Source organism: Helianthus annuus, chromosome 8 (genome assembly GCF_002127325.2).
Source record: "Helianthus annuus cultivar XRQ/B chromosome 8, HanXRQr2.0-SUNRISE, whole genome shotgun sequence".
In the NCBI taxonomy this organism is placed as follows: domain Eukaryota; kingdom Viridiplantae; phylum Streptophyta; class Magnoliopsida; order Asterales; family Asteraceae; genus Helianthus; species Helianthus annuus.
Window position 1 is genome coordinate 35,303,250 of NC_035440.2, and position 12,374 is coordinate 35,315,623.

General features: G+C 35.8%; 1 protein-coding gene across 1 annotated transcript; it reads right to left on the reverse strand.

Moving 5' to 3' along the window:
* Positions 1 to 2,305: 2,305 nt before the first annotated feature.
* LOC110872627 (delta-1-pyrroline-5-carboxylate synthase) lies at positions 2,306 to 8,573 on the reverse strand. The gene is made up of 19 exons (XM_022121471.2): positions 8,307 to 8,573; positions 7,308 to 7,379; positions 7,118 to 7,221; positions 6,929 to 7,031; positions 6,411 to 6,850; positions 6,174 to 6,324; positions 5,208 to 5,372; positions 5,026 to 5,103; positions 4,876 to 4,965; positions 4,469 to 4,555; positions 4,302 to 4,388; positions 4,133 to 4,229; positions 3,951 to 4,054; positions 3,703 to 3,778; positions 3,358 to 3,508; positions 3,113 to 3,181; positions 2,937 to 3,003; positions 2,785 to 2,855; positions 2,306 to 2,703 (listed from the first exon to the last, which is right to left on the reverse strand). The coding sequence occupies exons 1-19, from the start codon at positions 8,364 to 8,366 to the stop codon at positions 2,547 to 2,549; spliced, it is 2,229 nt and encodes a 742-aa protein (XP_021977163.1). The 5' UTR covers positions 8,367 to 8,573; the 3' UTR covers positions 2,306 to 2,546.
* Between the last annotated feature and the right edge of the window lie 3,801 nt (positions 8,574 to 12,374).

Sequence of the window (12,374 nt, forward strand, 5' to 3'; positions counted from 1 at the left end):
CTAAACCCGACCAACCAGATAGTTAAATGGGTTGGTTAACAGGTATTTTTCCCCGCCCAAAAATCCTAACAACCAGACCCAAAAACTCGAAACTCGATAAAAAAAAACCCGAAGAACACTACGATCGTCTTCCCCGTCTTCCCCCACTCGAATCAATTAGGGCTTCGATCTAAAATCATTGGCATGTCAAGTTCTTAGTTTTTTTTAACATGTGTTCGATATAAGCCGGCTTGTTCAAAGTTAAGACTCGAGACTAAGAAGCTGTATAGATGCATTTTTTAAGCCAATATTTTAAGACGATTTTTTAGGCTAGTTTAGTCAAATAGAGAAATAGTCAAACCATTTAAAAAGATAGTTCTTCTTGTCAGATCTATGTAAATAATTTTCGTATGATATTTTCACTAACATCTTGGCACTTGAAAAAAATACATAATGCTAACACGTTATTGAGAGAATATTTGCAAACATGTTAAGATCAAAATCTCAAGATAACAAAGCAAAGTAACAAATGACCATTTCCAATGAGATGTTATGGATGATCGCTTTAATATTGTTATAAGATAGAAGTTATGGTGATTATTGATATCTACAACATAAATTATGGTGATTTCTATAACATTAGAGAGACAGACCGTCCTCGAAAATGACAAAAAAAAAAAAAAAAATTGGGCCTCGTACGAGATAAAAAAATTAGGCCTCTCCCTAAAATATAAACTCATCAACCGTATATAAAAAAACCACAATTACGATAATTGTTAAAGAAAAATAAACAAAACAAAAGTAGTGTAGCAAAAAGAAGTGTAATATGTGTAAACATATCCGAATTAATTTGAAAATACGAACTTTTCATACAAATAAAATTAATAGAACTAAATATTGAGTTCTTCTTAGTTTATATTGTAAATAGTTAAATGAGAAATAAAAAACCTAAAAATTTAAACAAGAAAACATGTAAAGTTTGTTATGTAAATAGTTAAATGAGAAGAAAAAAATTAAAGAACTTGCAAATTTATGGACGCAAAATCAAATGTTAAAATCAGAATTAAAACTAAAAAATAAGCTTATAAAGGTTACAATTGGTGTGACTGGAGAAGCCAAAATGACAACAACACATACACAGATCAAGCTGAAATTAGTCCCTTGAGGCCCAAAGCCCCAAACAAAAAAAGAATATGAAGAAGCCAAAACAGTCACAGTGGGATTCGAACCTTGAACTGCCAACTCTCAGGCAATTTCCACATTCACTGAGCTAAAGTTGAGTTTGTATACTAAATACTACAAGAAGTTTATATATAATACTTGTTTTTAAACAACTTTGTTCCCTTAGATGTTTTGGGTTCTGTATGTTGGCACCTCTCGCACAGGCCCAAAACCGGCCTTATAAAGAGATATTGTAGTGATCTCTACCATTTTAGAGAAAGTTGCATTTCGGTGATTTCTTTACTTTATAGAGAAACTTAGTGTAACTAGTGGCTGATCTTGCCCGTTGAACGTGCCAGGGCCGAAAGACACGTGCACTAAAAAAAGCCCGGGCAAGCCCGGGCCAAACATAGTATATATAAAAAAATTCGATCGAAATGCGGAAAATTCACTACGGCCGAAAAACTCGCACACCTCTATTAAGAACCGCCCCTGAGTATAACAACAGTTGGTGAAAGACCAAGAATTAATTGTATTATGGATTGCATAAAATTGATCTAAAACTTTCACACCCCCATCGAAGGCGGAAACACGTGAATGTGACGATGGTATATCATAATGCATGAATACATGAATACAAGAGAGTAGGTAGTTCGTGTATTGAAACAATCTTTGATTCGGGCTAAAAACCGTATAAAACCACCGGTGGATGGACATTGTTTCGAGCGTACTTTTGAGGTTGGTTCTTGGGTATTTGTAGTGAAGATTCATCCATACTAATTAAGGTTTGTTCTTAAGGTCAAGAAATCAAAAGTGGGAAGTACTCAAATGAAATGTAGAGAAGTATTAATGTAAAAGTTTTTTCTGTATATGGTTAATCAAATGCAAGTCATAACCAACTAACAATCCACATACAAGAAATCATTATCACAAAGTAACCGGTAAGTTGTTTTATCGGTTTTAGCTATATCCATTACATAGAACGTAATTGGTGTCGAGGGTCTCTCGGGAAGCAGCCTCTCTAATTGTTTTGCTATTTGTGGGATTTACTGGGTACGATTGATTGATATTACATAGAACGTAATCAAACCATTGTTTGACTAAAACTAACCCAATGCCAAAAATATTCTACAAAAAATCACATTAACGAATAAGTTGCAAAGGCTTCCTCTAATAAACATAAGCATATAACTGAAAATATTATTATTTGATTACATAAATCCCAAATCTAATCTACTACTGTCATAATTAGCAATCCCCCAAAACAAACAAAATTATTTATTGGAGTTTATGTTCTAATCAACAGCCTGGTTCGCATACATCACGAACACATACATAATAAGCTGGTGTTAACTCTAATTGTACAACGTTTTGGAGGATCAAAGACATGACTAGCCTCACTTCTTTCACTTGATAAGACTGGCTCGGGCCCGTGGCTCACCATTCAATGGCCCATTCGAGGTCATACTCGAGCATGTCTTTTTACCTTGCTGAGTGAGGTCTTTGTGAGTGTACACGACCCCTTTGTCGTTATCCACCACGTGCCCGTTTCCTCTTGCAATCCTGTAAATATATATAAACCGAGTTAAATCATAAGGCATGGTGTTTTTTGATTCGTCAACTATGTAAATATTGCGAAAATACCATCGGGTTGTTAGCAGCCCTTCAACTCCAACGGGCCCACGAGCATGAATCCTGCTTGTGCTTATGCCAACCTGTCGTGCAAGTAGACCGATAACGAAAACTTAGACTAACAAATTATAAATCAATAAAAACTAAATATTAAAATAAGATACCTCGGCGCCAAGTCCAAAACGAAACCCGTCACTGAATCTTGTGCTTGCATTATGAAATACAGCAGCACTGCAATTTAGTATACATCAGGATAAATAAAAATTTTACCAAATTTTCCGGAATTTTATAAACTGGAGCGAATAAAAACTAAAAAAACGATGCAAAATGGTATAAATACCTGTCAACTTGATGCAAAAAGATGTCAGCAACTTCAGGGTCTTCTGTTACAATGCAATCAGTATGTGCACTGCAAAAAAGAAGAGATATATATATAGTTTTTTTTTTTTTTTGAAAGGTAAATATATATATATATATATATATATATATATATATATATATATATATATATATATATATAGTTAGTTAGCAATTTGTAGAAGGAATATTATTGCAAGACATGAATACAAATACTAATTAACTTGCCTTCCATGTTTGTGTATATGATCAATGGCAGCATGCACATCATCAACAATTTCAATTGTGCAAGTCAGTGAACTGTATTCATGATGAAATGATGGTGCTGCTGGAAGATTAAGCAAGGAGCATGCCCTGGGCCCACCATTTATACTCACACCTGAATTCAAAACACATCAACATATTCTTCAAGTTAAATTCGGGTGACCTCAAACTTCAAACGAGAACCGTTAATAATCAGGAACCATTTTTTCACCACTGACCATGGAATGGTTTAAAGGAGATCTCAACCATCCATTAAAATATGATCCAATTGCTAAAAAGTGGTTCCTTTAGTTCTTAAGTGTTTCATACCTTTAGTTTGAAGTTCAATGAGAAGCTCACTAACGCCACCATTCTCCATCAAGTCCTGATGAACAAGAAGTGTTTCCTGTTAAGAGAATTTATAAACGAGTCACGTGTTAGTAAGGATTATAAATAATATTATTTCAACAAAAATATAATCTTTGTACAAAAATAATTCAGGAACTTTGGATGACTTTTAAGTTTTAACCGATTTGACCCGTTCACCTTTCAGCTAAGTTTAAAAAGGAAGAAAATACCATAGCATTACAAGCTGCAGGGTAATCTGTTTTGGCATCCAAAACTATGTTCTTTGCCTTTTCCATATCAGCAGATTTGTCAACATAGACATGACATATTCCATCTGCAAAGTTAAGAAAGCAGAATTACCATAATGCCCTTCATCCTTCAAGCATCTTTTGATTCATATATCATCACTTACCAGCATGGCCAAGAACAGGAATTTTGGTCAAAGATTTTATCTGATAAACTAGTTCATTGCTGCCTCGTGGGATCACAAGATCAATAACATCATCAAGCTGCGGCATAATTGTTATCGCATAAAACGTTTTTGTTACGAGTAGAGAACAACGGAACTTTACACAACTAACCTTGAGCAATTCAGGGATCTCTTCTCTAGAAGTTACAAGGCCAATTAACCCTTTACCAACTGTTTCGGGGATGCATGAAGTAATAATCTAAGAAATGTATTCAGCAACATAACGTTAATAATATGAGAAATGCATTTGTATCTACAAATTTATTCAACAAATCTGACTTTGTGCAAGATCGCATTTGAACGCTTTGCTTCCTTTCCTCCTTTCAATAAGAGTCCATTCCCAGTTCTGATGGCTAACGATGCTATCTGCTTGGATCACAATAATAATAAGTTAAGGTAAACAATGTTGTGATTTCTATTCAATAATGAAATTAAAAATTAAAAATTAAAAATTAAAAATTAAAAAACAGTTTTGTAAACCTTAAAAACATGAAAATCGACTGTGTATTGTAACTAACGGCTACAAAATTTTGCAAACCGGTTTTTGGCATCTTAGAACAAAAACGATTGCTGCATACTATTTTTATCTTATATATCTTCAGTATACAAAAATACAGATGGGACGGACTGTCAATTAGAATCTTAATTATAGAAGAATAAATATGAATAAACATATTTCACTAAACCTGAACAAGTGCCTCAGGGCGAGACTCAAAGATAACAAGAAGAACGCCCAGGGGAGATGACATTTTCTCTAAGATGAATCCATCTGACAGCTGCTTGTAATAATAGTTATTAGACAAAATACTTAAAAAAATATGCTAATAATTCCTTACCTCTGTTCTCTTTAATACTTGGCCAATTGGCTCTTCCATATTCGCAAGCACACGGATTGCGTTTGCGAGACTAGAGACCTGTAACGTATAACAAAAACAGAATCGCATAAAAAGATTAAAAAAGAAACAAAATTTGGTGGTTGACATCGACAATAAAGATCAAAATTTAAAACGTGACTTGCCTTCCCAGGCTTTAGAAGCAACCTATTGACTAACGACGATCCATATCCTTCATCTAGTGCAGCAGCCACATCATCTTCGTTTTCATGAATTATGATTTTCTCATTTGCTTCTAAAGCATCAGCTATTGCTAGCAGAATTTTACTCCTCTCTTCTGCAGGCATTGCCTGCATTCAAATAAGGGTCAAAACCACTATTTGGTACAGGTAGAAACCGGCCAGGTCACGTTAGGTTGACGTGAAACACTTATTGTCCATAAATGTTTAATAATATTGCAGTGTTAAATCTGATTACAAAAACTATCATTTCAACTATGGTCTCTTTTCTATGCGAAATTAAAATCGTTAAGATCATACCTAGGGTTGTAAACAAACCGAACGAACACGAACAAGGTCATGTTCGTGTTTGTTCGTTAAGAAAAAAAGTTGTTCGCGAACAGTTTGTGAACACATGACGAACAGATGTTTATGTCTGTGTTTGTTTGTTAAGGAAACTCAGTTGTTCGCGAACAATTCGTGAACACTGTAAACACAAACAAACATTTAACATGAAAATTCGAAAAAAAAACATTGTTAACCTTAAACGTTAGACAAAAGTAGTCAAGTACAACCACCAAATGATACAATGAAGACACAAGTAACTACAGCCACAAAACGAACGTAAATGAATGAACATAAACAAACATGTTACTGAACGTTCACAAACACAATTGAATGAACGAGACCTTTGTCCATGTTCATTCATTTAATTAATTGAACGAAATTTCTTGTCTGTGTCCATTCTTAAACAAACGAACTTCCCGCCGAACGGTTCAAGAATTGTGCGCTGAACGTTCGGTTCGTTTACAACCCTAATCATACCCATTCTACACATTAGAGATGAAACATATCTTGCATAACTATTCACCATTTAGACCAATTAAAGTCTGATTAGACAACCTTAAGTATGTCGAAACAATCTAATGATACCTGAAGAAGTCTAGAACTTTCTCTTGCTGCAACTGTCATTTCACGCGCATTTAGTTCTCCACTCGGGACGAACGTATGAGCATCTCTATGAAACAGGGTACCAATGTGCTCTCCTCTTAGAACCTTTATAATATTATCACCCGCAAACCCACTTCAAATCAATGAAACGACATCACATGTTACTTAACATAACAAAAACATCATTCTGAAGCACGAAGAACCGACACATGTTAATACCTGGTGATGACAACAGGAATCCCAGCTTGAGAAGCATATACAGCAGCTTTGACTTTAGCAGTCATACCACCTCTTCCTAACCGAGATTTATCACCGAAAGTAATCGTATTTTCCAGTTTTTCCTTGATGTATGTGTATATTAGTTTCGACTGAGGATCACTGGGGGGCCCGCTATAAAGACCATCGACGTCACTTAACAGCACGAGAAGATCGGCTTTTAACTCCAGAGCGAGTAGAGCTGCCAGGCTGTCATTATCCCAGAATATTCCAGAAGAATCCTCATAGGGAGCTCGGCGAGTACTAATGGAATCATTTTCGTTAAAAACAGGAATAACTTTTAACGACAACAATGAATCCACAGTTTCAGTAAGTTGTTTCCTGAATTCTGGACTCCTGAAGTCGTTATCAGTCACGAGAAGCTGGGCTGATGTCACGTCAAGCTGTGAATAGGATTAGTAAGGATTAGTAAGCTTTGTTGAGCGTTCGAAGAAGTTAAATGACCGGATTATAGATTTTACCTGGCTAAACAGTGTATCGTAAAGTGCCATAAGACCGTTTTGTCCAACGGCTGCACATGCCTTGCCATCAAGCTCGGCTTGTGGTTTTTGAAGATCCGCAAAGCTTTAAGAGAAGAATAGCTATAAGTCACTAATGTAATAATTACATACAGATTAGAATTCATGAGACACTTTAGAGCTCATACGTACCTGCTATTGATTAATTTCCTGTATCTAAGCCTTTGTCGACCAGCTCCAACAGCACCAGATGACACCAAGATAACCTCAAATCCTTCAGAATTTAGCGCTTGAATCTGCGTTCAAGCAAAAAAATACCACTTTGAACATTTTAAGGATGTCAAATATGTTTACGAGAATATGTTTTTGTTGTAATATCCACCTGCTCACAAAGTGCTCCTAATCTTCCAAGTGCAAGCCTTCCATCATCTCGGGTAACAACAGCCGTCCCAACCTTCAAATCCAAAAGATAACCAGTTCACACGCAACTTTATTTCATAAATAATTAGCATAAACAAATCGAAAACATAAAACTGCAATAAAAAAAAAAAAAAAAAAAAAAAAAAAAACTTATGTAACAGCAGATTAAGAAATAAATTCTAACAAATTCATCTTGATCAATCCATTCTATAGATCTAATAAAATAAATCATTAAAACATCACAAATAATCCTTCTCAAATAAGACAAATAGCACATGAACTTCATCTAAATACCTAAATTATCATTTGCTAATCAAGAAATAATTCTCAAAAATCTAGCAGATTATTAAAATATTACTAGAAATAAATCTAAAACACACATAACCATGGCTCAGATGTCAGATGTCTAAACAAAACTTAAAAAAAAAAAAATCTACTCCTACTAATTCAGTTAAACCTTAACAACAGATCACAATTTTGAATGATCAAACAAATTAAATAAAACCGAAAACACAAATTAATTCACGAATGTCACAGGCAACATTTAATATCAGATCTATTTTAACATATCATTAAAAAATCACAAGTAATCCATCTCAAATAAGACAAATAGCACATGAACTTCACCTAATTACCTCAATTATCAATTGCTAATCAAGAGATAATCCTCAAAAATTTAGCAGATTATTCAAATATTACTAGATATAAATCCTAAATTAACTAAACACACAAAATCCTACTCCTACACCTTCCAAACAAAATCAAAATAAACAAAACTTTCAAAACCTAAACAACAACAACAACTACAACAAATCAAAATTTCAAACAATCACACAAATTATATAAAAGTATAAAACCGAAAACACAAATTAATCGACAAATGTCACACGCAACATTCAAAATCAGATAATTTAGAAATCAAACTGAAGCTTAAGCTGGTAATAAAGACGATTAAATTCACCTTGATGACGATACGCCTAACGTCCTTGAGAAAAACGCGAGTTGGATCGATTGCGTCCATTGTTAGAGGCTCTTGATCAACTGTGTGATCAGTGTGTGTTTGTGTGGTTAAATTCTCACCTCTCTTGTTCGATAAAGCTACGAGGAAACTCGTGTACGACTAATCAAATCGTAGGGTTCATCTTCCATCTGGTTTTTGCAGCGATTTCTCCGTGTGTATATATATACATACATGCATATTTCATATTTTCGGTTTTTGACATTTTTAGCCACTGTTTTTTTAATTTTTCACGATTTAATCCATCTTTTTATCTTTATTTTACATATTAGTCGCTATCGTTAATCCAATCACGGTTTCTTTTTTTTCTTTTTGATATGTTAATTATTGGATAATTTAATAGTGCTTTTAAGTTTTCAAAAGTATCATGATTCCATACATTTTATGTTTTTTTTTTTTTTTTTTTTTTGAACGGCATTTTTATGTTTTTTTATTAATTTTTTTATCTTTATTTTAAATATTAGTCGCTATCGTTAATCCAATCACGATTTCTTTTTTTTCTTTTTAATATGTTAATTATTGAATAATCTAATAGTGCTTTTGAGTATTCAAAAGTATCATGATGCCATACATTTTATGTTTTTTTATTGATTTTTTTTTCTACTAAATGTTGTCGTTTAGAATGACATGTTTAAAAGTTATCATATTTAATGCCAACATAGCATGTGTGATGCAACGTTTGTATAATTATCAACGAATGGCAAGTGCTTTTCCTTGTGTGGATCCTATTTCAATGGGAACTTGATGAGTCGATTCACCTACACGTCTTGCTTTTACTGCTATACCCGGAGTGACTTCATGTATTGCTTGACGTAAAACAGATAGTGGATTTGTTTCTGTCTTTTGTTGAATCTTTTTCACGGCTCGATAGATAATTTGATAAGCCAATGATTTTTTTCCGTGTTTCAGAATACGGTTAACCAACATGTTAACTAATCGATTACGATAAATTGGATCGGATTTTGCAGTTTTTTCTTCTGCAGTACCTCGACGTGACATGAGCGTGAAAGGGGTTCAAGAATCAGTTTTCTTTTTATAAGGGCTAAAATCACTTATTTTGGCTTTTTTACCCCATATTGTAGGGTGGATCTCGAAAGATATGAAAGATCTCCCTCCAAGCCGTACATACGACTTTCATCGAATACGGCTTTCCGCAGAATTCTATAAGTAATGTGTCATAACAAGTTTTAAATATTACTATGAACCTCTATGATGTATTTTTTCATATGTTAGTCTTATGATTTAAGTTAGTTCTCACTTTTACGTTTTCAATTGAGTATCACTTTTAAATAAATCTCTACAAAATTGATTTTTATATAGTTTGTATTTATCGTCACGGTTGTTAAAAAAACGCCTCTCTCAATGGATGTCCTTGAAGGAGAGAAGTGAAAGTGGGCCATAAGAGTGGGGTGGTGAGGACTAAGGAATAGGTTGTAAATGTGAGTATGAGAGGTTAAGAAAAACAAAACCAATAGGTGAACTAAATCAGAGTTATGGAGTTATGTTATTTAGAATGGTGAGATCGTGTATGTATCATAATCTATAAGTTCATACACGATAAGAAAAAGAAGCTTTAGGGGCAACGCCACCTTTAGCGGCTACACATAACACAATCCGTGCACACATATTAAAGTAAACCCTAATACTATCAGGGGCGACAGGCCAGCTTTTCCGTCGGGGTAGTAACAACGACTCTTTAGCAGCGACCTGTCACTGCTAGTACCATTAGGGGTGACAAAATGCAGTCGCCGCTATTACTACTTTTCCTTGTAGTGATACGCTATATCAAGATATTTTGAGTTATATATTGGTTATCCAATACGTTCACATAATAATAAGAGTAAATTACAAGTTTTGTCCTTTATTTATGTACCAAATTTCAAGCGGTGTTCTTTGTCTTTAAAATTGATGAGTTTTGTACTTATTGTTTTCAAATCTTGCATGTTATGTTCTTTGACCATAACCAAGTTATTTTTTTCTGTTAAATCAGGTCATGTGCCTTGCACATAAGGGTGTAATTGTCTTTTTACTATATTATTTATGAAAATATCTTAAAAGAAAGAAAAATTATATATTCAAAACCCTCTTTCTCTCTCTACTCCATGTCTTTCTCTAGAAAACCCGCTTCTATCTCTACTCCATCTTTCTCTGTACCAAATCGACATCTGAGATTCAAAATCTTGAAACAAAACACAATACTTATTCAAGAATGATGCATCCCAACCCCAAATCACCTAAATAAACAAATACCCCTATCAAATCTTTCCTTATCTTCTTCCACCACCCACAACCTCCTTCCACCGACACCACAACCAAATCCGGCCAAAATAATACCCTCCAAGCACCTTCATCCCCCCATCTCCACATTTGTCACCACAAATAACACCCTCCAACCATCGTTGTCACCACAAATCTCAAATCTTCCGTCGCCAGAGATGGTCAGAACGACCGGAAAAGAGGCCAGATATCTCATCCAATCCCATCTTTCTCTCTTAGAACTCTTTCTCTCCCCCTCTCTCTCTCTCTCGGGTTTGAACTGTCACACCCCCAAAATCCACCCGCGGAGTACCACCGCTTGGGAGCGTGACTGACCAGGATCAAGCCATCAATCATATCAAACATAGTATTTAATAATAAAAGTAATTAATGTAAATCATCGTGACATGATTGATGTTCCAAAACCAAACATCGTTTAAATAGCGGAAGCATAGTATGAAATCTCAAAATAGTTATAAGTTCAAATATCGTTCATGATCCAAATCCCACAACGACCTGCTCCTCCCTGCGCAAGCTCCGTAATGAACCTAAGGTCCTGCAAGGCATGCAGCAAATAATCAACAAACTAGTTGAGCGAGTTCACAGAAAGTAAGTTCATAACATAGTGCATAAGTATAGCTAGTGGGGGTTTCCCATACTAGTGTGTACTAAAGGTGGGGGCTTCCCAAACCTTGTGTTCATAATACTGGTGGGGGCTTCCCATGTTTATCCTGGCTAATGAGGGCTTCTCATTAACGGTACTTACTAGACTAACTTCCGACCATGTGTTCTTCTTTACCGAGAACAGGAAAACGTACAGGGTCACGTAGGCTTTACGTGACGTGCCCTTCCCCGAGGACAGTGGTACGCGTGGGGGGCTACGTAGGCTTTACGCAGCGTGGCCTTCCGACCTGGAAGCCAGTGGATGGTATTGGGTTACGTAGGCTTTACGTAACGTGTCCTCCCGACCCGGGAGACAAATGGCAAATACTGGGTTACGTAGGCTTTACGTAACGTGTCCTGACTAACCTGAGGACGATGGTCTATAGTCTGGTGTATGCGTAAGTACGAGTAATCATTCCATATTCAACATATCCAACCCAATTCCCAACCCGGGAATCCCATGCCTTGGCTGTGTGAACTCACCTTGGTTTGCTCGGCAGATACACAAAAGAGTACAGGTAGCAAGTAAATGGTCAACCACGTCCTATCATGGTTATTATGCAAGTCAGGTTCGTATATAGCACGTATATTGTAACACGTATAATCATGGCAAACACGTACATATATCATCAATCCGATAAACAATCTAAGGGTTCGGTCCAATCATTACCCGGCCCAATGACAATAAGCAGCCCAATATCATAACAGTTAAACAAATAGCCAAGTGTCCGGCCCAATCAGTTGGGCCTGTAATAGTCCAATAGCAAAAGTCCACAAATCAAATCATTGGGCCCGTGACAGTGAAGGCCCAAACAGTGTGCGTGTAAATGGTGGTCTCGAGTCGCAACCGGCGATCTCGAGTCGCAACCGAGGATTGCGAGTCATATCAGGAGATTACGAGTCGTAACAGTAGGTTGCGAGTCGCAATGGCTGGTCTCGGTTCATCATGGTCCGGTTACGAGTCGCAACGGGACTCGCAACCGTGGTTACGGTTCACGCTGTTGTGGTCTCGAGTCGAGACGGTGAGGTTTCGACTCGCAATCTGAGTCGCAACCGGCTGTGTAACTTGTTTCCATAAATCCCGTAACAATC

What these genes read in the sequence shown, in the direction of transcription:
- LOC110872627 (XM_022121471.2), bottom strand. Translation starts at nt 8,366, where the DNA reads ATGGACGCAATCGATCCAACTCGCGTTTTTCTCAAGGACGTTAGGCGT. An exon ending in TGCTTCTAAAGCCTGGGAAG is followed by an intron (nt 5,104 to 5,207) that starts GCAAGTCACGTT and finishes TATACGTTACAG; the next exon opens with GTCTCTAGTCTCGCAAACGC. An exon ending in GTTTTGGACTTGGCGCCGAG is followed by an intron (nt 2,856 to 2,936) that starts GTATCTTATTTT and finishes CTTGCACGACAG; the next exon opens with GTTGGCATAAGCACAAGCAG.